General features: G+C 34.9%; 1 protein-coding gene across 12 annotated transcripts in view; it reads left to right on the top strand.

The window, feature by feature from the left end:
• AK9 (adenylate kinase 9) overlaps positions 1-23,839 on the top strand; it is a 109,866-nt gene that overhangs the window by 38,549 nt on the left and 47,478 nt on the right. For 10 of the 12 annotated variants that reach the window (XM_074333408.1, XM_074333409.1, XM_074333410.1 and 7 more), the window contains exons 13-19: positions 2,684-2,828; positions 6,858-6,965; positions 7,060-7,158; positions 9,763-9,846; positions 11,281-11,420; positions 15,799-15,955; positions 16,775-16,889. In XM_074333408.1, the coding sequence (XP_074189509.1) occupies positions 2,684-2,828; positions 6,858-6,965; positions 7,060-7,158; positions 9,763-9,846; positions 11,281-11,420; positions 15,799-15,955; positions 16,775-16,889 (848 nt within the window). The remainder of the gene's footprint in view (positions 1-2,683; positions 2,829-6,857; positions 6,966-7,059; positions 7,159-9,762; positions 9,847-11,280; positions 11,421-15,798; positions 15,956-16,774; positions 16,890-23,839) is intronic. The other 2 variants (XM_074333419.1, XM_074333418.1) reach the window with 1 other exon arrangement.

Genomic DNA, 23,839 nt, shown 5'->3' with positions numbered 1-23,839 from the left:
CACTTCTGCACTTTTCTTTTATGGTTTTACCATGGAAACCTACATCCAAATACCATAGGTTAATTTAGCACCTTTTTCTTTTAACTTTATGGGCTTATACAATGTATGTTCTTGGTGCCTGACTTCTTTCACTTAACATTTTGATTGTGATATTTACGCATGTTATTTGTGCATGTTGTTGCACATAACTATAATTTATTCATTTTTATTGTTTTACTGTATTACATTGATTGAATTATAATTTGTTTGTCCATTTGAATGTCAATAAAAATTGGGTTAATTCCAGTTTGGGTTATTATGAGTAATATTGCTATAAACATTCTTGTACATGCCTGTCAGTGCACATGTGCATATCTTTATAAATATTTCAGAGCTATATCTAGGGGTAAAATTTCTGGGACACAGGGTCATATGCATATGTTCAATTTGTATAGATAATGCCAAACTGGTTTCTAAACTATTCTACTGATTTGTAGTCCTATCAGCAATGTATGAGAGTTCTGTTATTCCACATTCCTGCCAACTTTTGTTATGAGCATTTCCCTGATAACTAATAAGGTTGAACATTTTTTATATGTTTATTTATCATTCAGATATTCGCTTTCTGAAGTGTTTGTTCAAGTCTCTTGCCCGTTTTTAAATAATTTTTTTTATTTTTCAACTGCAAATGACGTACAGTATTATGTTAGTTTCAGGTGTACAAAACATGATAAGACATTTATATAATTCACGAAGTGATCACCCTGATAAATCTAGTACTCTTCTCACACCATGCATACTCATTACAATATTATTGATTATATTCCCTATGCTGTACTTTACATCCCCGTGAATATTTTAGTGAAAAATGCATCATCCTCTTCATTTAAAGCAAGTCACTAAGTCCTGCCTACACTGAAGAGGGGGGATTAGACTCCATCTTCTGAAGGGAGGAGTGTTAAAGGATTTGTGGACATGTTTTAAAACCATCACAACATGTTTCAGACAAAGGAATTATGATTTTAACACATAAAGAGTTCTTACAAATCAATATGTAGATGAAGCCCCAATGGAAAAAAATAGCAAACAGATGATTTACAAAATAATAGATAAAAATAGCCATTAAACAGAAAGACACCAAAAAACCAGTTATGTCTTGTCAATCTCATGATTAGAGTTGAAGGATCATTGTTGACACCCAATATTGGTATGTGACTAAAATGGGGAAAAGGACATTCTCACACACTGCTGGTGAGAGCATACCCATTCGGGAAGGCAGTTAGAAATATGTATAAAAGCCGAAAATGCATGTATATCATTTGAACTGGCAATTCTATTTTATAGAGTTTCCCTAAAGGAACTATCAGACAAAGATATATACATAACTGTATTCATCATAGCCTAGTTTATAATAGCAAAATCATGTATACCTAAATATACATTATTGGTATTTTAGTTAAATAAATTGTAATATATTCACCTAATACAATACTGTGCATCTACTGAAAAATGGTGGTGTAGATATATATTTATTGGCATGGAGTAAAGTAATATAAGCATTTTGAAGAAAAGCCAAAATGGAATCTAGAAGTATGGAAATATGTAAACTTAAAAGGCATCTAGAAATTGATTTCTAACAACTCAGTATGAAGTATATTATTTACCTGATAATATATATCAGAATATATATAAATTCCAATTTTTTAAATGGGCAAAAGTTGACATTTGCTCAAAAACAGAAGATAAGTGAATGACCGATAAGCAAATAAAAAGAAGTTCAAAATTGCTAGTGACTAGGGAAATGTAAATTTAAACTACAATGAAATACTTCTTCAAAACGGTTAAAATTTAAAAGATTCACAAACCAAGAGTTGGTGATGAGGTAGGGTAACTGCTAGTTTCATACATTGCTGGTAGGGAAGTAAAATAGTTCAACTACTTTGGAAATAGTTTAATGGTTTATTGTAAAGTCAAATATACACTTACCATATGACCCAGTAATTCCACTCCTAGATATTTATCCAAGGGAAATGAAAACATATGTTCACAAAAAGATTTCTTCACAAATGTTAGTTACTACTTTGTTTCCAGCCAAAAACTGGAAACAACCCAAATGTCCATCAATAACTAAAAGAATAAAAATTGGTATATTCATATAATAATACTACTCAACAATAAAAAACTAACAGATTACTGATACATACAATTACACTGATGGGTCTCAAAAACATTATGATAAAGGGGAAAAGCTTGGAAAAGATTACACACTGTATGGTGCCCTTTATGTGAAATTCAGAAAACAGTAAGTGGTTGCCAAAAGCCAGGAACTGACTATAAAGAAGCATGAGGGAACTTTGTGGGGTAATATCTTGCTTGTAGTTGTTATTATATGTATATATTTGTAAAAACTCATAAAACTGTATATTTAAAGTGGGTACCTTTTTTACATGTAAATTATACACACAAAATTGACTTTAAAAATATATATGTAACTTGAATATATATTATGACATATGTAAATATATAATCCTACATGAAAAATGTGACTGAATTCTATGAAAGCAAGTACTCAAAAACCCAGTGAATTCTGAAAATAACATACTTCAAGCAGCATTAAAATTTTTGAGATGTAGGGATAGATGAACAATGTGTTAAATTTCATGGTAACTTGTGCTTATTTGGTTTTCTCAAATATTCTTTGCAGGTAGTTGACTATGCCAAACTTGTTCAACCACGTTTTGATGAAGCCCTTGAAACAGTAATAAAAAATACTATAGCTGAGGCCACTGAAGCAGCTATTAAAACTGTGAAAGAACGGCTTCTCACAGAACTAGAAACTGAAAAACAAGGTGACCCATCTTTTTAAAATATGTTTTTTAAGATTAAGACTGGCTACCTGAGGGCAAGGACTTGGTTCACTCGTCTTGATATCTCTGGCACCTGGCACATTGTAGCCTCTTAATAAATAGTTGAAGAAATGGGTATACATAAACCTGATACATAAACAGAGAAAAATTTCAATTCTGGACTTCTAAGGAAAGGAATCAGAAAGAGCTTCCAAGTTTAAATTTCTTTACTTTCATGAGTCAGCTTACTTGCCAGTGACTGAGCAGAACTTTTACCTTTAACTGCACCAATTGTGACACCACCACTACTCCACTGACTCATGGAGTTTGCTGTTGTTGCTGCTATTGTTGTTGCTTGGGGCTTGTGTATCAGCTCTGATTGTAAATTAAATCTTTTTGTTTGGGGAATATCAATTTTAAATTCAAAATGTTATCAATTGGTGAAACTGGAAGAAACCTTAGTGGTCAATTGAAACAATTCTCTAACTTTACAGATGGGGAAACTGAGGCACATGGAGGTTAAATGACTTCCTGCACCGGGCTGGTAGCATAGCTGAGACTTGAACCCTCATTTCCAAAATCCCAGTGTTCTTTCTATTGACCATCCTGCTGCTTCTGTATTTCACTCTTCAACATACTATTTTAGGAAGACACAAGGGTTGGGGTTTTTTTTCTTTCTGTTTTTCTAAAGGAAAAATGAGAGATCTTATTTCATGGCTGTTTTTGAAATTCATTGATTGCCTTTGGTAGAATTTATATCTATAGTTGGCGCCCTTGTAACCAGTCCCATTAGAACATGTGAAAGTAGCTTAATGTAAACATCGCCTCTTGGTGGGATACCCTCAGTGCAGCACTTCCTGTTCACTACATGGGATCTTTCTCACTTTCTAAGATCTGGATCCAAAATTTGAGATTAACTCCAGCAATTTTAGACTAGCTTCAACCATTACTGTTTGGATTTTCAGAAGCTATGGCAGTGTCCTGTCCTCTAATACGGGCATCACTGCCTCAATTCCAAAATTCTTCTCCTAATGAAGTTTTTCTCATTACAAAAGTAACAACAGATAATATTTATTGGGCATTTACTATACGACGGGGCTATGCTAAATGCATTGCATGCATTGCCCTATATTTAATTCTCATAATGCACCTGTGAAGTAGGTATTTTTATCTCTACTTTTAGTAGACTAAGAAACTAAGGCTCAAAAGGGTGTAGTAACTTGTCTGCAATTGACAGCCAGCAAGTGATTGAGATTCAATTTGATGCCTGTGCTCTTATCTGCTGTCTCTAGTGGTCACAGAAAACTGGAAAGAGCAGATGGGAAAAAAGATTCACTCATACTTACTCTCCAGTGATGTCCCCTGTTAAGAATTTGATGCACTCTCTAGCCCTCTTTTTTCTATTCATGTTGTAATGATTAATTGTGATCCTATGATATGTGCAAAATTGCATTCTCTCATTTCAAAATAATGCTTCTTTCTAATTAATATGTAATTATTGTAATAAATTGTGTGTTAGATAGGGATCTAAATTCATTATTTCCAAAATGGTGGACCAATTTTACAAATAACATTTACTAAATTAGCCATAATTTTACCAGAGATTTGAAATGCCATTGTTAATATTAATTTCATATGTGTGTGTAAACTTCTGAATTTTCTAGTCTCTTCATTTTTCTAGTACAGCCTTTAATACAAATATAATTATTAAAGCTTTGTGATGCATTTAAAACTAGTAATGCAAGTTTCTTCACAAAACATTTTGTCTTAAAATTATTGCTGAGTATTCTTTCCCTTATTACATAAAATGAATGCTTACTGTGTGCCAGGAGCTGTACTAGGCTTTGGGATACATGTAGAATTTTTTCAAGTTCTGTAATACAACAAATCCCAGTGGGATGATTATGTTAACATTCAACAATAATTTGACAAGAATTTGCATCTTTACTATTAAGCCTTCTCATGCAGACAGATGAAATCTCCATTTTTTTGGTATAATAGTTTATCCTTCCTTAACATTTTGTAGCTTTCTTCATGTGTTACCTACATTTCTCTTAATAAGTTTATTCCTAGATATTTTGTCATTTTGTTACTATTGAATGTAATCATTTTTCTGTTATATTTTCTAAGTAGTTATTACCAGCATATTAGAAAACTGTTAAATATTTATACATTTGTTTGTAACTGTCCACATTATTAAACTGACTTTCTAGTTCTGATAGATTTTTAGTTGAGTCTGTTAACTTTTGCAGATAGCCAGTCATATCATTTGAAAAAGAATTATAGTTTCAACTCCTCTTTTCCCATTATTTATGCTTATTTCCTTTCTCGACTAATTATGTGCTAGCAGTTCTAGAATGATGTTAAATAGTGGCAGTGATAGTGGGCCTGTTTAAATGGATTCTTTCCAAGGTTTCTCCATAAGGTTATTAAGTGTTTTTATCTAGCATGGATGTTGAACACTCTCAAATGCCTTCTTGGCATCTATCAAGATGATCAGTTTTTAATCTTTTGACCTATTGATTTGATCAATTATACCAATGTATTTTCCAAATTAAACCATTTTTGTAGTTCTGAACTAAACCTTAGTCATTACTTTTATATTTTTTCTTTCGTTTTTTAATCTAGGATTTTTTTCTATATTTATAAGTGTAATTGTATATAACATTTTCTTTTTTGTGCTATTATTTGTCAGATTTTGCTCTCAGGGTTTCATTAACTTTTTACATAAAGTAGGAAGCTTACCATTATTTTCTATCTTGAAACTATTTAAATAGGAAGGAAATTATCTCTTTTTACGTGGCAATGTTGAGCTTTTGCTAAGTAAGAACACATTATTGCCTAATAAATCTGCCTCTCTTTTTTCTCATTAGCCTATAGACAATAGTTCAATATGGTGCCCAAGGAATTACAAAAAAACAACAAAAAGAGCTTTGAAATTACATGCCATCCAAATGATCATCCAGATGGTCCAGAATTAATTTATATTTTTAGTATATTATCTTCAAAATGAAAAATCAAAATTTTTATAAATACTCTTAGACAACCTACAAGCTAAAGCTTGAGAATAATGACCAGACTACTAAAATGGCTGGTTATTCCCTATTTAAGGCTGGATGAAATGCATTTGTTAATTCATTCAGCTACATGCTAGAGTACCTACTTGGTGTTAGATGTGATTCTAGGCACTGGGCTACAGACATGAAGCTCCTGTCCTTGTGGTAGTTACATTTTAATAGAGAGTACAGGGGCAAAAACACACAAGTAAACATAGAAAAATGTAGACGGTAATGGGGCAGGCAATGAGAGCGGTCGGGGTGCTGGAGTGTTAGAATGACGATGGAAGACCTCTGAAGAGGAGAGAGACATTAAACAGAAACCTAGATTAAAGAGGAAGGTAGCCTGCCTGGCTCCTGGAGGAAGAACAGTGCTCTGTAATGTTTCTTGGAGTCTATAGTGATTCCTTTCATGTCACATTGTGGCATAAAATCATAGATTTTAAAGCATTCCATAAATTGCCTTCTCCCACCAGAACATAGAAATAGATGCTGTCTCTCATAGGCTGCAAACGTAAAGCCTCTTTCTTTTTCAAATTCACAAATTATTCTAAATCTGACAACAGGGTTAACCTTTCTTAACATTTAAAAAATTGGAACATTTTTGCTAGTGAATTTTACTTCAATGTATTTTTAAGAAAATTTCAGTGGAGAATATTGAGGGTTTTTTTTTTAACGCAGAAAATTATAGTAATACAGAGGATGGCAGCTAACATGGTGCAGGCTTCCTGCGTGCCAAGCATTTTCTAAGTATTAACATCCATTATTAATACTTGCAACAATGCTTTTGGTTTGATGATCCTCATTTTGGGCAGTAGAAATTGAGGCGAGGAGATCAAATGATTTACCAAACCACGCTGAATGAGTCAGAACTCACACCCAAGTCTTCCTGACGTTAAAGCAGAGGATTTAATCACTATACCTGTGTCCTGACCCCAACTATCTTTTGCTAACACAGCCAATTACTATCTTTCAGCTGCGCCAGCTTTAAGACAATTCGAAACAGAATTTGAAATGCCAGAGTATGAAAATTTCCCAAGTGATAAAGGCTTAGAAGAGATGCCCTCCTCATTTGATGAAGATGGTAAAGAAATATATTACTGCTGTTAGTGGCCAAATCTTTCCTGATATTAATATAAACAGATTAGCTGATAAATCATATTATTCTTTCACTGCAGTGTTTACTCTCGAATCCCAAAGAGAAAACCTTTTAGAGGACAGTGAAGAAGCGAAAATGAAGTCCGTTATCGATCAAGATGCTACAATTGGTCAAGATGGTAACAAAATGAACTGTTAATGCCACACTTATGGTTCTTATTTCCATTTATTTCATATTTTATCATGTTGATATTGAAGCTTAAACTATTCCCCTTATTGGAAAGTTCAGGAGAAAAAAGTTAGTTCCTCTCTTACAGATTTAAACTGAACAACTCTAGAACAAAACTAGGTTTACTAGAATGAAGAAGAAAATGTAGAGACAGAGGCGCTTAATATGATTAGAACCACCCCAAATTTTTTAATGTTTCTAAACATAATACAATCATTATAACAAATTCTTTCTTAAAAGCTTGCTACTTCCTTTTGTGTTAGAATCCAGCCATCATAAACCTAGAGTTTTAGCTGTGAAATGTTATCATTTCACAGCTAAATGGTACTATTTACCCTTATAAAATTTTTCTATTCATATTTTAACCTAATCGAAAGCTAATATGTTTACATAGTAACATATGTTTAAATATATTTACATATGTTTAACCTAATTGAAACCTAGTATGTTTATATTAATAAATGTAAACTATTTTTACCTATTTTTATTTATAATGTAACATTTTTAATTAAATTACTTTATTAGGAAATATTTTAACCCTCATTTTCTTTTTCTTTTTATTAAATTTATTGGGGTGACATTGGTTAGTAAAATTATATGCGTATATAGGTATACAATTCTATAATACGTCATCTATATATTGCATTGTGTGTTCCCAACCCAGAGTCAGTTCTCCTTCCATCATTTTCAATTACTATACAATTTCCCTATTTGTAGGTAATAGTTTTAACTAGTTCTTTATGTTGGAAACAAGTTATTTTTCAGATTTGTTTGCTACTAAAAGTAATGCTTCAATGAATTTTTTACTTTAAGTTTTGTCTGCATGTTGACATAAGTGAAGTCACTGGTTTAATGAGTACGAAGCTATAGACAGAGTCAAGTTGCTTTGCATAAAAGTTCTTCCAAACCATGTTCCACTTGGTAATATACAAAGTACATGTTTTTGTTTCCTTGGTATTGTCTCTTTAAATACTATTTTTAATTTTTTTTTAACTGTTTCTCAAGTTTAAAATTTTAATATTTGTTAACCATTTATGTTTCTTCTTTTCTGAGGTGACCTTTTTTTTTAACCCATTTTTCTAAATTGTTGTATCAGTTATATGGTTCCTATATAAGCTTTCTATATTAATCACTTACTTTTCATATTCTTTTTCCAAATTGGAGAGTTTCTCCTTTAAATCACCTTGCTGTTTATGAAGTAGAAGAATTTTTTATATTTTTGTAGTCAAATCATTACTTTCCTTTTGTTGATTTCTTTCATTTATTTTCAGGCTTAAAACGTCTTCTCTCAACCAGAGACTTAATATATATTTATATTCTTTTTTTTAATTGGTCCAACCTTTTTGTATTTACTTTTTAAGTGCATCTGTAATTTCTTGTGTTATATAACGTAGAGCTGATATTTTTGGTTTGCTCCCTCCTCCTGATTCAGGCAGATGTGTGCTTGCCTGCTGTTTATTTCAAGCCTACTAGGAATTGAACTGAGCAGTCAGAAACTTATGTATGGCACTCTTCTTCCGCCAACATACACACAGGCCCACCCCCACCCATCCACCACACACACACACATTTTTCACATTTCACAGAAGGACCTTCAATATTACATTTTTGGCGAAGTGACATCTGGGAGCCCCATCTCTGCTGCTGCAGAATTGCCAGCACCAGGACACTAAGATAGCCCCTGCCTCATGCTGTCTGTTCCATCCTTGGGGGAGGCAGTCTGAGGTAGAAGCAATTGTCAGTGCTTCTCCCTACTGCTGCAGGGATGCCAGCACTGCCAGTGTTCCCTGCTAGAAGGGCACCCTCCCTACCCCATGTATCTGAGATAAGCACAGCACTTACCTCTGGGAGCCAGGGCACTGTTAGTTACCTCGGGAAGGGAAAGCTTGAGGTTTGTTTTTTTTTCAATTTAGACCCACTGGCATTATATGAAACTAAAATTACTCTTGGTTTTGTTACAGGTTAACTAAGTTATTATCTTTATTTTCTACTGCTGATAGATATGTGTACCTATTTGATTATTATGGTTATCATTTTAATTTAAAAAATTAAGAAAAGATGAAATAGTGCCATTTGCGACAACATGGATGGATCTTGAGATTATTATGCTAAGTGAAGTAAGTCGGACAGAAAAAGCCAAGAACCATATGATTTCACTGATATGTGGTATATAAAACTGAAAACAACAAAAGAACAATGCAAACAAATAAAGAAACAAAAGCTCATAGACACAGACAATATGATAGTGGTTACAAGAGGGTAAGAGGGGAGGAGGGTGGTAGATGAGGGTAAAAGGGATCAAATATATGGTGGTGGAAAGAGAACTGACTCTGGGTGGTGAACACACAATGTGAGATATAGATAATGTTTTACAGAATTGTACACCTGAAACTTATGTAACTTTACTAACAATTGTCACTGTAATAAGCTTTAATTAAAAAATAAATTAAGAACATGAGTCCTGGGTCCCTGGACCCATACATACCGTAATCTTCTTTGGGAATCACCTACAGTTTAATGCTGTTATTTAGGTGTTGACAATGTTTATTCACAGATGAAAAAGAAACCAGTGAAACGTCTATGATTAAAAGAAGATCTCAGGACATTAGTCAAGATCTAAATCTGGCTTCAAAAAAAGGTAAATTAATAGTTGAGTAATTTGGTTCTCTTAGATTGTGGATCTAAAAAGCAAAAATAGTGCCTTCAGAATTTTGGAGGAGAAAGGTCATTTTTTAAAAAAGCATTGTTAATATCCAACTTACTCTACCTTAAAGGCTACTCTATTGTAAACAGTTAGATGTGCATGAACACAGAAAAAAGAACATGTACTATATTGTTTTCGTGAAAAAGAACATTGGGAATACAGGAGATCTATCTTTCTGTTCTGCCATCCCTGGCATGTGGCTACCAGAACAATTTACAGTGTGGCTGCTGGTGCTCCAGCCATCATATCACTGCACCTAACAGGAAGGAAGAAAAGGCAAGGGACAAAACTGGCACTTCCCCCAGCTGAGTGATTCCTGTTTAAAGAGATGGGAGGAAGACTTGCCCCTCAAAAAATTCTGCTGGCATCTTATCTATGGGCCATGCAAGCTATAACAGAAGTTGGAAGTTGGTTTTTTGTTTTTGTTTTAAGTTGGGCACAGTGCTGACCCCAACAAAATCAGGGTTCTGTTACTAAGCAAGAGGAGAAGGGACATTGGGTAGAAAACTAGCAGCTTCTAGCACATTTAGTATCTGGCTATTTCTGCCTCTCCATGCCCCCCTTCCCAACGCTACAGGAAGACCATGACTTCTTGCCTCTTCCATTCTGGTTGTCCAGGAACTGCCGGATCTCTCCATCACTGAGAACAGACTTCTCGTTTCACGGCAGGGAGGGCACCTGGACGCTGCTCTTCAAAGGCCCATTGGGGGTTTTCTGGGCTGGGATCAGTTGGGCTCTGGCAGGAGACCCTGACACATGGAACCTTGGGGCAGTGCCTCAGGGAGCACAGTAGGAAAGACAGAGCAGAATCGGGTGGAGCTGCCCGTCTCTTGTCTCGTGTACGTCGTCATGCAGCCTGTGAGCCCGCTCAGCCTTGTAAGGAGACATGCAGCGTGCAGCGAGGGCCAGAACCCAGTGTAACACTTGAGAAACCAGCCTTCGTCACCCTTTCTTCTGTTTCCTCCAACTTGCCTACCTCCTGTCCTCTTACTGTCCCTTGTCGTCTCATGCTTACAATCGGAAGTGGCCATCTGATCATTCCCTAGCTGCTTGTGTTTTAGCTTGACTCCTGGAATTCTTTGGTCCCCACCTCTTCTCCCTGGCTTCCTGGTTTTGACTCCTGCCTGACATGACTTCTCACCTCATTCACTTTCATTCTGATGCACTGGCTTTAAGCCACTTTTCTGATATTTTGTGCTTCCTGACCTGACATTTCTTCCCTTGTCTGTTTCCCCTTTCTTTTATCATGTGCTACAGTAACACAAAGATTGTCACGTATTAACAATCATACTCTATTGCAAATAGAATTGTCCACTAAAGTTATTAACGGCATTAGTTTATTAACTTATTTTACTTTAAACTCAATAGAAGACTCAATAGAAGAGGTAACTGCAGATCATCCAGAGGTTCTTTCCATGATAAAAGAGACTGTGAAAATGACAAAGAATATGAACTTTGAACAGCCATATGAGAAACATGCTGAAATATTAGAGGAAGTCCTAGAAGAGGTAAGAAATCCAGGCTGTTCGTTTTTATCATTAATTTAGCAGTAACTGAGAAAATTAACCTTTTATATATATGTAATTAATTTAGAGTCTCCTTTGATAGTACTGAAATCTATAGCCTTCAAATGCATGTACATTTTATAGTCAACATTGTTATGTGTAATGTACCCCAGAGAACAGTTGCTTATGCTCTTTGGTAAATTTTCACTTATCAACAGTTATGCAGTATAATTTCATAGCTATGAAATTAATTCTTCCTTAACTGTTATTGTCTTTAATTCAGTTCACTTGGTTAAAAGATGGTACGAATGAAGCCAATACCAAAGCTAGATATTTCATCTATGAGCTAATTAGTTGTAAACCGAGACAAATGTTGCTCCACAGATAATTTCATCCAATCACTGGGAATGTGTATTCATAATGGAGATGGATAGACACAAGTTAGTTTCCAATCTGAGGGGAAAATAAAGCCTCAGATACTATGTCCTACTGATGGCAAATCAGAATGCTTATCTTTTGTTTATAAAGAACAAGATATCCGTAGGGGTCTGCTTTGTATGGAGACCTTGAGTAAGCATTCAGAGCAAAGTCAGAGAACAAATCAGTTTTGGACTCTCAATGAACTTCTCCTATATTTCTGTGTAAATTGAAAATGGTGCAATTTGCAATTATTATGTGAGAAGGAAAAAAAAAAAAACTATTCTGTGAGAGTATAGAACCACTCTGTAACACACTGGGTGGTCTCCACGAGCCCCAGGCTATACCCAAGGCAAGTTGCTGTCCCCCTCTGAGCTTCCAGTAGAGATCTTTCAACTTCCTCTGCGTCTCACCTGGTTGTTCTGTCATCACTCTGAGCACCTACTGTTTGCCCTGTGCTGTGCTAGATCGTAGGGATCTGCAGATGAATCATAACTTCCCTTTAAGGAGTTATCTCTCAGGTGGGGGAAGGCTGACGGATAATCCAATCATTGAATTCTGTGCTTAGTGGTAAATAGAATAGTACAAGATGTAGGAATTTCACAAAGGCAGGGGCTGTCAGCTCTGCCTGGGATGTGAAACAAAGCATGGGGGTGGGGCGGGGAGGCGGGAGATATGCAAGTGAGGGAATCTGTGGCCCTGTGGAAGTCCCATCCTTGCCCTTCACTGAAAAATTTCTCGATTCCCTTCAGAGTTTGTTCTGGAGGATACAAATCTACAGGGAGTACTACTAAAATGCTTCTGCTAAAGGAACATATATAATGTTTTTAGATGGTAAACTGTGACTCTGAGACTGTAGGGGAGTTTAAATCACATGAGCTTTTGACATCAAAGCTCATATGAGATTGTGTCTCAAGAGAACAGAAACCTGTCATCCGTTTCTACTCTGTGAGTAGGAAACCTATTTTCAAAAAGTAACTAGTTAGTTACTAATTTTTTACATATAAAGACAACATTGTTTGATGTCTTTCTCAAATTAACTTATAGATTGATGCAATTCTAATAAAAATCTCAATATATTTTGGGAACTGACAAAATAACTCTACCATTGATTGGGAAGAACCAAGAGTTGAGACTAGGTAAGAACAGTTTGGCAAATTATAATAGAGAGAGACTTGCTCTACCAGCTAGTAAAATGTGTTGAAATGCATGGAGAAGATACAGAAACAGACCTCAATACAGATAATAAATTGAGTATGTGTTAAAGTTTACATCACAATCCAAAAAGGAAAGGAAGAATTATTTAATACTGTTGATAAAATTAACTATTCAGGGAAACTAATTTAGATTCTCACCTTATATCAAAATTAAAATAAACTTCATATACATTAATAAGTTAAATGTAAAAATGGCATTTTTTTAACTAGAAGAAAGTGTAGTGATATTGAAATGATCTTAGAATGGTCAAGTACTCAGGGAGTAAATGCAGTGGAAGAACTGTTAAAGCAAAATCTCAATAGAGGGGATACTTAATAATGATTCTCTATAAAAAAAATTATGAAAATCAAAATTTTAGGGCAAAGGTCAAACTGGAGAAAGATTTATAATAAAATGAAATTAATTCCTTAATATAAAGATTTCTTACAAATCAAGGAAAATCTAATATCACAACATAAAAGCAGGCAAAAGATGTAAACAGATTATTTCATCAAAGAAGAAATATAAATGTTTAATTGAGAATTTTCATATTCAAGTGTCAATAAAAATATGAAAATTAAAATAATGAGATACAATTTCTCACCTATAAAATTGGGAAAGATTTTTTTTAAACTTATAACAATTCATACTAGTGAGGCTCTAGTTATATAGTCAGATGGGAGGAGTGAAAATCAATACACACATTTTTGAAGCAACGTGACAATGTGTATTGAAAGCCTTTAAAACGTTTCTTCCTTTATCCTCCTTGACCTAAAAGCCCTTCTAGGGATCCAACCTAAAGAAATATATTGGAATACTATTCTGCCATAAAAAAAAAATGAAATAGTACCATTTGCGACAACATGGATGGATCTTGAGATTACAATGCTAAGTGAAATAAATCAGACAGAAAAAGCAGAGAACCATATGATTTCACTGATATGTGGTATATGAAACTGAAAACAGCAAAAGAACAAGACAAAAAAATGAAGAAACAAAAACTCATAGACACAGACACTAGTTTAGTGGTTACCAGAGGGTAAGGGGGGAGAAGGGTGGGAGATGAGGGTAAAGGGGATCAAATATATGGTGATAGAAGGAGAACTGATTCTTGGTGGTGAACACACACCCAGAATATATGTGATATACAGATGATAAATTGTGCACCTGAAATCTATGTAACTTTACTAACAATTATCACCCCGATGAACTTTAATTAAAAAAATATATGTATGTATATATATATATATATATATATATATATATATATAAAGAAATATATGTTTGAACAAAGATTTATATACAGATATTCATCACATGATCACAATGTTATGATAAAATTATAAATTATATAAATGTTTAACAGTAAGAGGATAATTGAACAAATTAAGGTTTATTCATTTGATAAAATACTATGATGTCTTTTTTTTTAATTAAATGAGATGGGAAAACCATAATTGATATATTGATATTGCTTTAATCTTCGTATCTTTGAAACTTGGACAGTAAAAGTTTTTACTAACCATTTATATTTTTCCAGTTTTATTGAGATATAATTGACATATAACATTGTAGTTGTTTAAGGTGTACAACATAATGATTTGACGTTAATGATCTGATATATGCATATATGCAAAATGATCATCACAGTAAGTTTAGTTAACATCCATCACCTCACATGTTAATAGTTATTTTTTTGTCTGTGTGTGAGAAGAACTTTTAAGATTACTCTCTCAGCATCTTTCAAATATACAGTATAACATTGTTAACTATAGTCACTATGCTGTACATTATCTCTCCAGGACTTATTTATCTTATAACTGGAAGTTTGTACTTTTTGACCCCCTTTACCTATTTTCCCACCTCTGGCAACCACCAATCTGTTTTCTGTTTCTATGAATTCAGTTTTTCTAGATTCTATGTATGAGTGAAATTATACAATATTTGTCTTTCTCTGACTTATTTCACTTATATTTCTTCTCTATAACTTTCTTTTTTTACCCTTTAATTCTCTTGTGTTACACATTTCAAAGTGTTTAAAATTCATTTTTTCAAAAGTCTTCATTCAGATGTAAACTCATAAAGCATATAATCTGAAATTCTGCATGGGCCAGAGGGTTACATGAGCCCTTTGACTTACTTCTAACATCCTGTGATTACCTGATGGCACACAAACCCTCAGAAACGTTGTACTGACAGATCCACGTTACTCGGATCTATACTTGTATTGAAGCTATTGCTGTTTGGTTGTTGGTTGGGGTGAGTTTAGCAGAACTGAACTGAAAGATTTGTTTTGACCCAGTTCCCTCCACAGCTATTAGTAACTATCTCAGTACCTCTCAGCTCTCTCACTGAGGGCTGAAAAGCAAAAGGGAAGTTGTCACTAAAAAAGGCAAGCTGGACCTTGCTACTCAAAGAGTGGTTCATAGACCATTATCACCTGGGAGCACATTAGAAATGCACTCTCAGGTCTCATCCCAGACCTTCTGAATTAAGATCTGAATTCTGTAATACTGAAGAACATATAGCAAAAACATGTGTTGTTATATTTCTTTAATAAAGCCTTTTCCTTTCCATTCTTAATTTTTAAAACTTACAGCTTTCTTGCTTTAAGTTTATCTTTTGAAATTAAGAGGCTCTTTTTTTTCTTCCAAAAGTAAGAAGGATTCAAAAGATAATTGGTTAAGGTTCACAGAAATGTTTTCTCAAGCTAGCACCCTTGACTTGTGTAGCTATCATGGTAATATCAATGTGTCGTTTTTCACAGGTAGTTGAAGAAAACAAGAACAGGTTTTCTGGTGCCCCAAAATATGGAGGATGGATACTGGACAACTGCCCTATTATAAAAGAACTGTGGACAGTCTTAGTTGAGAAAGGAATTACACCAGATTTAGTAATTTGCTTATCAAATACAGAAAACAATGGTTGGTAAATATTTATCATGTAAATTTGAAATTGAAGTTTTTATTGATGATAATATTTTTATTTAAAATATGAAATGGGAAAATCTCCACCCTCCATAGGTACAAATACCACCTCAGCAATCCTTTCACGATCCCGAGATACACAAAATGAGGCATCCATCCACCAAGCAGATGGCCAGCATAGTGTGCTGGATCACTGAATGTTCTATCAGGCCCTTAGGATTATTCTTTAGAGCTGAAAATTAGCACCGTCCCCTCCAGTCAGCACTTCTAAATGAAATACATGTAAGGTCGAGGGCAAAGACTATATATTAGCCCTTCTTCACCTCAAATGGGAAATATTAAGTACTTAAAGATAGCAGAACTAAATTTTAATTATTTTTTCACTTTGTACAAAACTATAATAACCAAAACAGTATGGTACTGGCATAAAAACAGACACGTAGACCAATGGAACAGACTAGAGAGTCCAGAAATAAACCCCCACCTATATGGTCAACTAATCTTTGACACGAGGGCTAAGAATATTCTGTCATTTTGCCTGTTAGGAAAATGTATTTGAAAAGAGTTTCCAGGGTGGAAATACAATATATTGCCTTTTTTCATGTTTTGGTTATTTATACCATGCCAATATATACTTTTTAAAAAAGATTAAGTTGGTCTCTTAATATTTTAAAGAAACTGGGCTCTATTTAGATAAATGCTTAAAGGAAAATGTTTAGATATAGGGAGAATTAATTTTTTATTATTAATTTCCAAAGTATATCTCACTATATTTTATAGAGCATCAAAATTAATATTATTCTCTTTATATTTCAGGAAAGTGTTTACTTAATAGACTGTATTTGGAGAATAAACCTGAAATTGACTCTAAGATATTAGAAAGATTATTAGATGAACTACAAAAGGAAAAAGCAAAGGAAGAAGCAGCAAGGTAAAATCTGCCTGGCATAACAAAACAGGTTAATTAATCTTTTATGAAGCTGTTAAATATCTACTTACGATTTATATTTATGAAATCTCTTTAATATCAAAATGGTGATCTAACTGATCCAATTCTAATTAATTCTAAGAAAAACAGTAACTTCACAAATAATTCCAGAATGTCTAACGTAGAGTTGTGGATGTTTTCACAGTCCCATATCAAAGTCATTCCAAATCAAATGTCTACTCTCGAGACACTAAAAAAAAAGAGCACGGATAAGATTTTATTTCTTTTCACCATATTTATCTGTGACTTAGATAATTTTGCTAACTAGAATCCACAAATTGAAGAAATAATATGATAAAAACTAAATGAAAATACACTTAATGTGATAGGACTAAAATGCAAAGCTTGACTAAGTCCTACATAAGGAAAGGACTAGACCAGTTATTTACTATATTCATAGGTTTAACATCAGGACTTTATTCTCCAATCTGGGTACAATGAAGAACTTTTAAAAATATGAACACATACCTGTTTCTTCATGACTGGGGTCAAGAACTCTCAAGTTCTTTTTTTTTTTAGTTTCAGATGTATAAAGCAATGTAATAGACATTTATCATTTATATCCCTCACACAGTGATAACCTCCCATCCCCCCATCTAATACTCCTCTGACATCGCACACAGCCATTACATTTCCACTGTCTCTATTCCTAATGCTGTACTCCGCTTCTTGTAACTATATCAAGTTCTTCAGAATGAGAAATAAAGTATAATAAGAAACAGTGACTTAATTAGCTAATTGTTCTTCCTAGCTGAAACATGTTAGATACTTGAAATTTTAATTTGTCCACTGGGATTCCTACTTCTCAATGTGACAGAGGCTGAGACATTTAAGAACTAAATTTCTTTATGTTAATCCACTAAACCTCCTACAATTAATGATGGCACCTGTACGAGCTTTCTCAAATGCTATTTCATTTTCCCCTTCAGATATTAACAATTTGAGCTGGGATTTAGGAGAGCTCTTTAAACTCTGGAAATTATGAAGCCAGTATCTGGGTTATTAGAGGGTAGAGGGGCAGATAACTGATAAGTGTGTCAGAGAATTTTTTTTCAGTGTTCATTATTCCTCTAAGTTAGCCATTTCTTTAGGGACTTATCATAAAAATATACAAAGTATAATTTAGTTAGATTAATTAATGAGATTGTTTGACATATTGACTAAAAAGTATTAGTAATTCAGGTAATACTTGCAAACTGATTGCATTTATTTTTAGCTTTTAAAAGTTTTCTTTCAAATAGAGCTAAATCTTCTAGGATTTAAGGGATTACGTAACTTTTTTCCAGTGTATGAGAAATAGTCAAATATTTGAGAACTGATGAAGATAATGACATAAGACTAAAACAAAGTTCATATGATTTCTAGACTGAAGGTCTGCTACATTTTAAATGCATAAAAATAAATATGTCTATAATTTTTTAAATTTTTATTAAATCTATTGGGGTTACATGGGTTACTAAAATTATATAGGTTTCAAGTGGACAGTTGTGTAATACAACATCTATATATTGCATCATGTGTTCACCACCCAGAGTCTGTTCTCCTTCCATCACCAGATACTTGACCGCCTTTTCCCTCTTCTATCACACCTCACTCACCCCCTTACTCTGGTAACAACTAAACTGTTTTCTGTGTCTGTCATTTTTTGTTTGTATGTCTTATTCATTTGTTGCTTCCAGTTTTATATCCCAGATATGAGTGAAGTCATATGGTTCTCGACTTTTTCTGTCTGACTTATTTCTCTTAGCATGATAATCTCAAGATCCATCCATGTTGTTGCAAATGGCAGTATTTCAAAGATGAAAGCTTATGGCTGAATAATACTCCATTGTGTGTATGTACCACATCTTCTTTATCCAATCATCTATCTAAGGACACTAATTGTTTCCATGTCTTGGCCACCATGAATAGTGCTGCAGTAAACATAGAAGTACATATACCTTTATGGATGTTTTCAGATTTTTTGGGAGATGACTCAGAAGAGGTATTGCTGGGTCATGTGGTAATTCTATTCTTAATTTTTTGAGGAATCTCCATACTGTTTTCCATAGTAGCTGTACCAATTTACATTCCCATCAACAGTGTATGAGGGTTCCTTTTTCTCCACAACCTCTCCGACACATTATTACTTGTCTTGTTGATGACAGCCATTCTAACAGGTAAGAGGCAGTATCTCATTGTGGCTTTGATGTGCATTTCCCTAATAGCTAATGAAGTTGATCATTTTTTCATACATCTGTTAGCCGTTTGTATGTCTTCTTGGGAGAAGTGTCTGTTCAGGTCTTCTGCCCATTTTTTAAATTGAATTGTTTGTTTTTTTGTTTTTGTTGAGTTGTATGAGTTCTTGATATATTTGACATATTAGCCCCTTATCGAAGGTGTTGCTTGCAAATATGTTCTCCCATTCTGTTGGTTGCCATTTGTTTTGTTGATGGTTACTTTTCCTGTGCAAAAGCTCTTTAGTTTGCTATAATCCCATTCATTTATTTTTGCTTTTACTTACCTTGGCTTTGAAATCAATTTCATACAATCCTCTCGGAACCCAAGGTCAATAAGTTTAGTACCTATGCTTCTATACAATTCATTGTTTCAGATTTTATGTTCAGATCTCATACAATTCATTGTTATATGGTGACAAAGAGCAGTCTAGTTTCATTCTTTCGCATGTGGCTTTCCAGTTTTCCCAGCACCATTTATTGAAATAGCTTTCTTTTCTCCGTTGTATGTTTTTGGCTCTTTTGTCTAATATTACCTGCCCATGTATACGAGGTCTGACAATTAAGTTCGCGAACTCATCCTAGAAAAAGTGCTACATACCTCATTGCTGAATATCACTACGGTCACCTTCGAAGTACTCCCCTTGGGAAGCTATGCACTGATGCCAGCACCTAATCCACCCTTCAAAGAAATTTTGGACCTCTTTCTGAACTGGCCATATTACCCTTGAGGTCCTGAATGTCATCAACTGTCTTCCTTTCAATATTTCCTTTATCTTCAGGTAAAGAAAGAAGTAATTGGGGGCCAAATTAGGTGAGTAGGGAGGGTGTTCCAATACAGTTATTTGTTTACTGGCTAAAAACTCCCTCACAAACAGTGCCATGTGAGCTGGTGCATTGTCGTGATTCAAGAGCCATGAAGTGTTGGTGAAAAGTTCAAGTCGTCTAATTTTTCACGCAGCCTTTTCAGCACGTCCAAATAGTAAGCTTTGTTAACTGTTTGTCCAGTTGGTGCAAATTCATAATGAATAATCCCTCTCATATCAAAAAAGTTTAGCAACATCATTGCAACAAGTTCACGAACTTAATTGTCTGTCTGACCTCGTATACTTTGATGCTCCCTGTTTGGGAGCATATATATTGATAAGTGTTGTCTTCTTGTTGTGTTGTCCCCTTTATCATTATGAAATGTCCGTCTTTGTCTCTTGTTACCTTTTTCATACTGAAGGCTGTTTCATCTGATATAAGTATGCCTATGTCTGCTTTCCTCTGGATGCCATTTGCTTGGAGTATCATTTTCCACCCTTTCACTTTGAGTCTATATTTGTCTCTTGAAGGGAGCAAGTGGTTGGGTTTTGTTTTTCAATCAAATCTGTTACTCTGTGCCTTGTTATTCGTGAATTCAGTCTATTTACATTTAGGGTGATTGTTGATATATGAGGGTTTCCAATAGCCATTTTATCTTTTGTTTTCTGGTAGCTCATTGTCTCCATTGTTTCTTTGCCTTTGTGTTTCTGTTATTTTACTTCAGTGGCAGTCTATAATTTATTACCTCTGTTTCCTCTTTTTTTTTATGTTATGTGTCTCAGTTCTACATTTATTTCTGAGTGGTTACCATAATTTATGTGAAAGAAAGTTTCATATGTACAGTAGTCCATTTTCTTCAGCATGCATCTTATCTCCATTCTCCTTTGCCAATTGAGATCTTTACTCCCTCCCCTTTTATGTTTTTGTTGTCACAAATTATCCCTATTTATGCTGTGAGTTCATTTCTGAGTTGCAGTAGCAAATTGTCTTCTCTCTCTGTCTCTCTGTCTCTGTCTCTCTGTCTCTCTCTCTCTCTCTCTCTCTCTCTCTCTCTCTCTCTCTCTCTCTCGGTTTTTATTTCCTTTACTTTTTATGTGTTGTTTAAGTGTATAGTGCCCTGTTCTGTGTAGGGGTTGCCATTTCCTGCTGTTGTCTTTCTATTAGTAATTTTCTGTATAGTTTTGTGTCCTTTTGTCTTTTTGTTTCAGGTAGAATAACCTCCTTCAGTATTTATTGCAATGCAGGCTTTGTGGTGGAAAATTTCTTCAGCTTCTGTATATCTTTATTCCTCCTTCATATCTAAAGGATAACTTTGCTGGATATATTATTCTTGGCTAATAATTTGTCTCTCTCAATAGTTTGAATATTTGATTACACTCCTTCCTATCTTTAAGTTTATTTTCTGGATATTTTTCATTTTCTTTTTGAGCTGCCTTGTTACCTTGGTTATTCATGGTAATTGATGGATGGTTTCTCTTCCTGGACATCTACAGGAGTGAATTCTGCAGCAAGTTGATATGAACATGTCTCTCTTTTGTTTTCTGGTAGGTAGCGCTGGAGCATTCTATTTTCTCTTGTCCTGTTCCAGCTTCTTGCATGGTGGGAGGTTTCCTAGGGAGGTGAGCGTCTCCTCTGTGACCAGTTTGCCTTGATCTCAGGGCACCACCCCCCATGGGAGGATGTGGTAGGTGATAGGGTTCTGAGCCCCCAAAATCCCAGTGCTGCCCCCACAGCCAGATGTAGCGCTGTGCACCTCATCAGCCCTGTGTGCCCCTGCTGGGATCAGCTGCAAAAGTTGGGGGCAGAGTGGGCTCAAGAGAGGTCACTAGTGTGTTTGTGTCTGTTTTCTTCTGAGTAATGGTGACTGCCTTTAATTTTGTGTTGTTATTGCAAGCAACTGCAGTATTTCAGTGATTTATAGACAGGGTGACCATATTTCTCTATTTGCCTCACCGCTGTATCTCCTCCCTTGTCTCTGGAATTATCCACAGTGTGTGTCTGGTGCTCAGGATCTATCTCTCCAGTTCTCAGGACTGTAGATATTCTTTAATATTTGATACTACTACAGTTTTTTTCTGGGGCCCACTGCTAGCACTGGGAGGGTGTGGGAGAGGCGAGCTCTGGGAGGGTTTGGGGAGACTTCCAGGCTCCATGGCTTTGTTTTCTGCCTGGCAGTGAGGGCTCTTAGACCACAGTTGTTGCACTTCTGTACACAGTCTTTGCCCGAGGTCTCTGCTCCGATTGCTGGGTTCAGCCATATTATATGCTGGCCATTCAGGCAGGATTGCTGGGGCCAGAGAGAGTGCATCTGCAGTCTAAATCCCCCCATCTCCTGGGACCGCAGTGAGCTCTGGGTTGCATCCCACAGCTCCCATCTCTGTACTTCTCCCTTCTCTCCTCTCCTGTTTGCCCTGATTCGCCCACCATCAGATGTTTCAATGTGGATCTCTCAGGCATATTTGTGTGTTACGTAGGGAATCCTTTGTTGATTTATAGCTGTTCAACTTGTTGTAACTTCAAGGCAAGATATCAAGGGGGACCCCTCATGCTGCCATGTTTCTGACATCACTCTACATTTATAATTTATTTTTAAAGGAAAAAGAGATCTTTTCTACTTTCTCCCAACTCTACTTTCACCTTGCTTTTACCATATAGAATTTTCTGAGGTATGTCTATAATCAGTTTTTTACTTCTTTTGATTTTAAATGTTTATATCTTTATAAACTTCTTAATGTCAAAGACTTGCCCAGATTGAAGCAGGCTTTTCTACGTGTCTGTATGTTCCCTTTTAAATTCAACATGAGTATTTCAGAACAAACATTTTCTTCATATACTGCAGAAAATGAAATCTGAAATGGAACCAGAAAAAAAAAAATGGTCAGAGACTCTTTCAAAGACCTTGCAACTTGGTTAGAAAAGAGATAACAGGATTAAGAATTCCATGTTGAGCCAAATATCTTAAGACACACCGAATCCTACAGCTTTTCCAGCATCAGTTTCCACATGTGCTAGTCAAATGCAGAATAATTTTTGTCGTCATCATTAGTTAGTCTTTGACCCATCTATCCAAGTGGTTTATCGAAGTATCTAATAAGTGGCATCAGAAGTCTTTCTTGTTCTTGCCAGGTTTAGATTCTTAGCAGCAGTATACCTTATCCAGATTTTGGATGAGGGGAGCCTCACAAAAACGTCCTGTATGAACTGCCGATTCATACACGATCAAAATGGGGAAAGAGTTCAGAAACAATGCCCAGTCATCTCAGAGGTCTTGTCATAAACAAAGGGAACTCTGGTTGTTTCCATGTCTTGGCCACCGTAAATAAAGCTGCAGTGAACATTGGAGCACACTTGTCTTTATGGATAAATGTTTTTGGATTTTTTTGGTAGATACCCAGGAGAGGGATTGCTGGGTCATATGGAAACAACCAAAATGTCCTTCGATAGATGAATGGATAAAGAAGTTGTGAGATACATATATATATATATATATATATATATATATATATATATATATGTATATGTATATGTGTGTATATATATATATATATATTGTGTGTGTGTGTATATATATATATACACACACACACACACACACACACACACACACACACACACAATGGATGGAATACTATTCGGCGGTAAGAAAAGATGAAATAGGACCATTTGTGACAACATGGATGGATCTTGAGATTATAATGCTAAACGAAATAAGTCAGACAGAAAAAGTACCCAACCATATGATTTCACTAATATGTGGTAATAAACCAAAAACAACAAAAGAACAAGACAAACAAATGAGAAACAAAAACTCATAGACACAGACAATAGTTTAGTAGTTACCAGAGGGGAAGGGGGGAGGGGGTTGGTAGA

This window comes from Rhinolophus sinicus, linkage group LG05 (genome assembly GCF_036562045.2).
Source record: "Rhinolophus sinicus isolate RSC01 linkage group LG05, ASM3656204v1, whole genome shotgun sequence".
Classification (NCBI taxonomy): domain Eukaryota; kingdom Metazoa; phylum Chordata; class Mammalia; order Chiroptera; family Rhinolophidae; genus Rhinolophus; species Rhinolophus sinicus.
The sequence above is the reverse complement of the archived record's forward strand: the minus strand, read 5'-3'. Positions and strand labels throughout refer to the sequence as shown.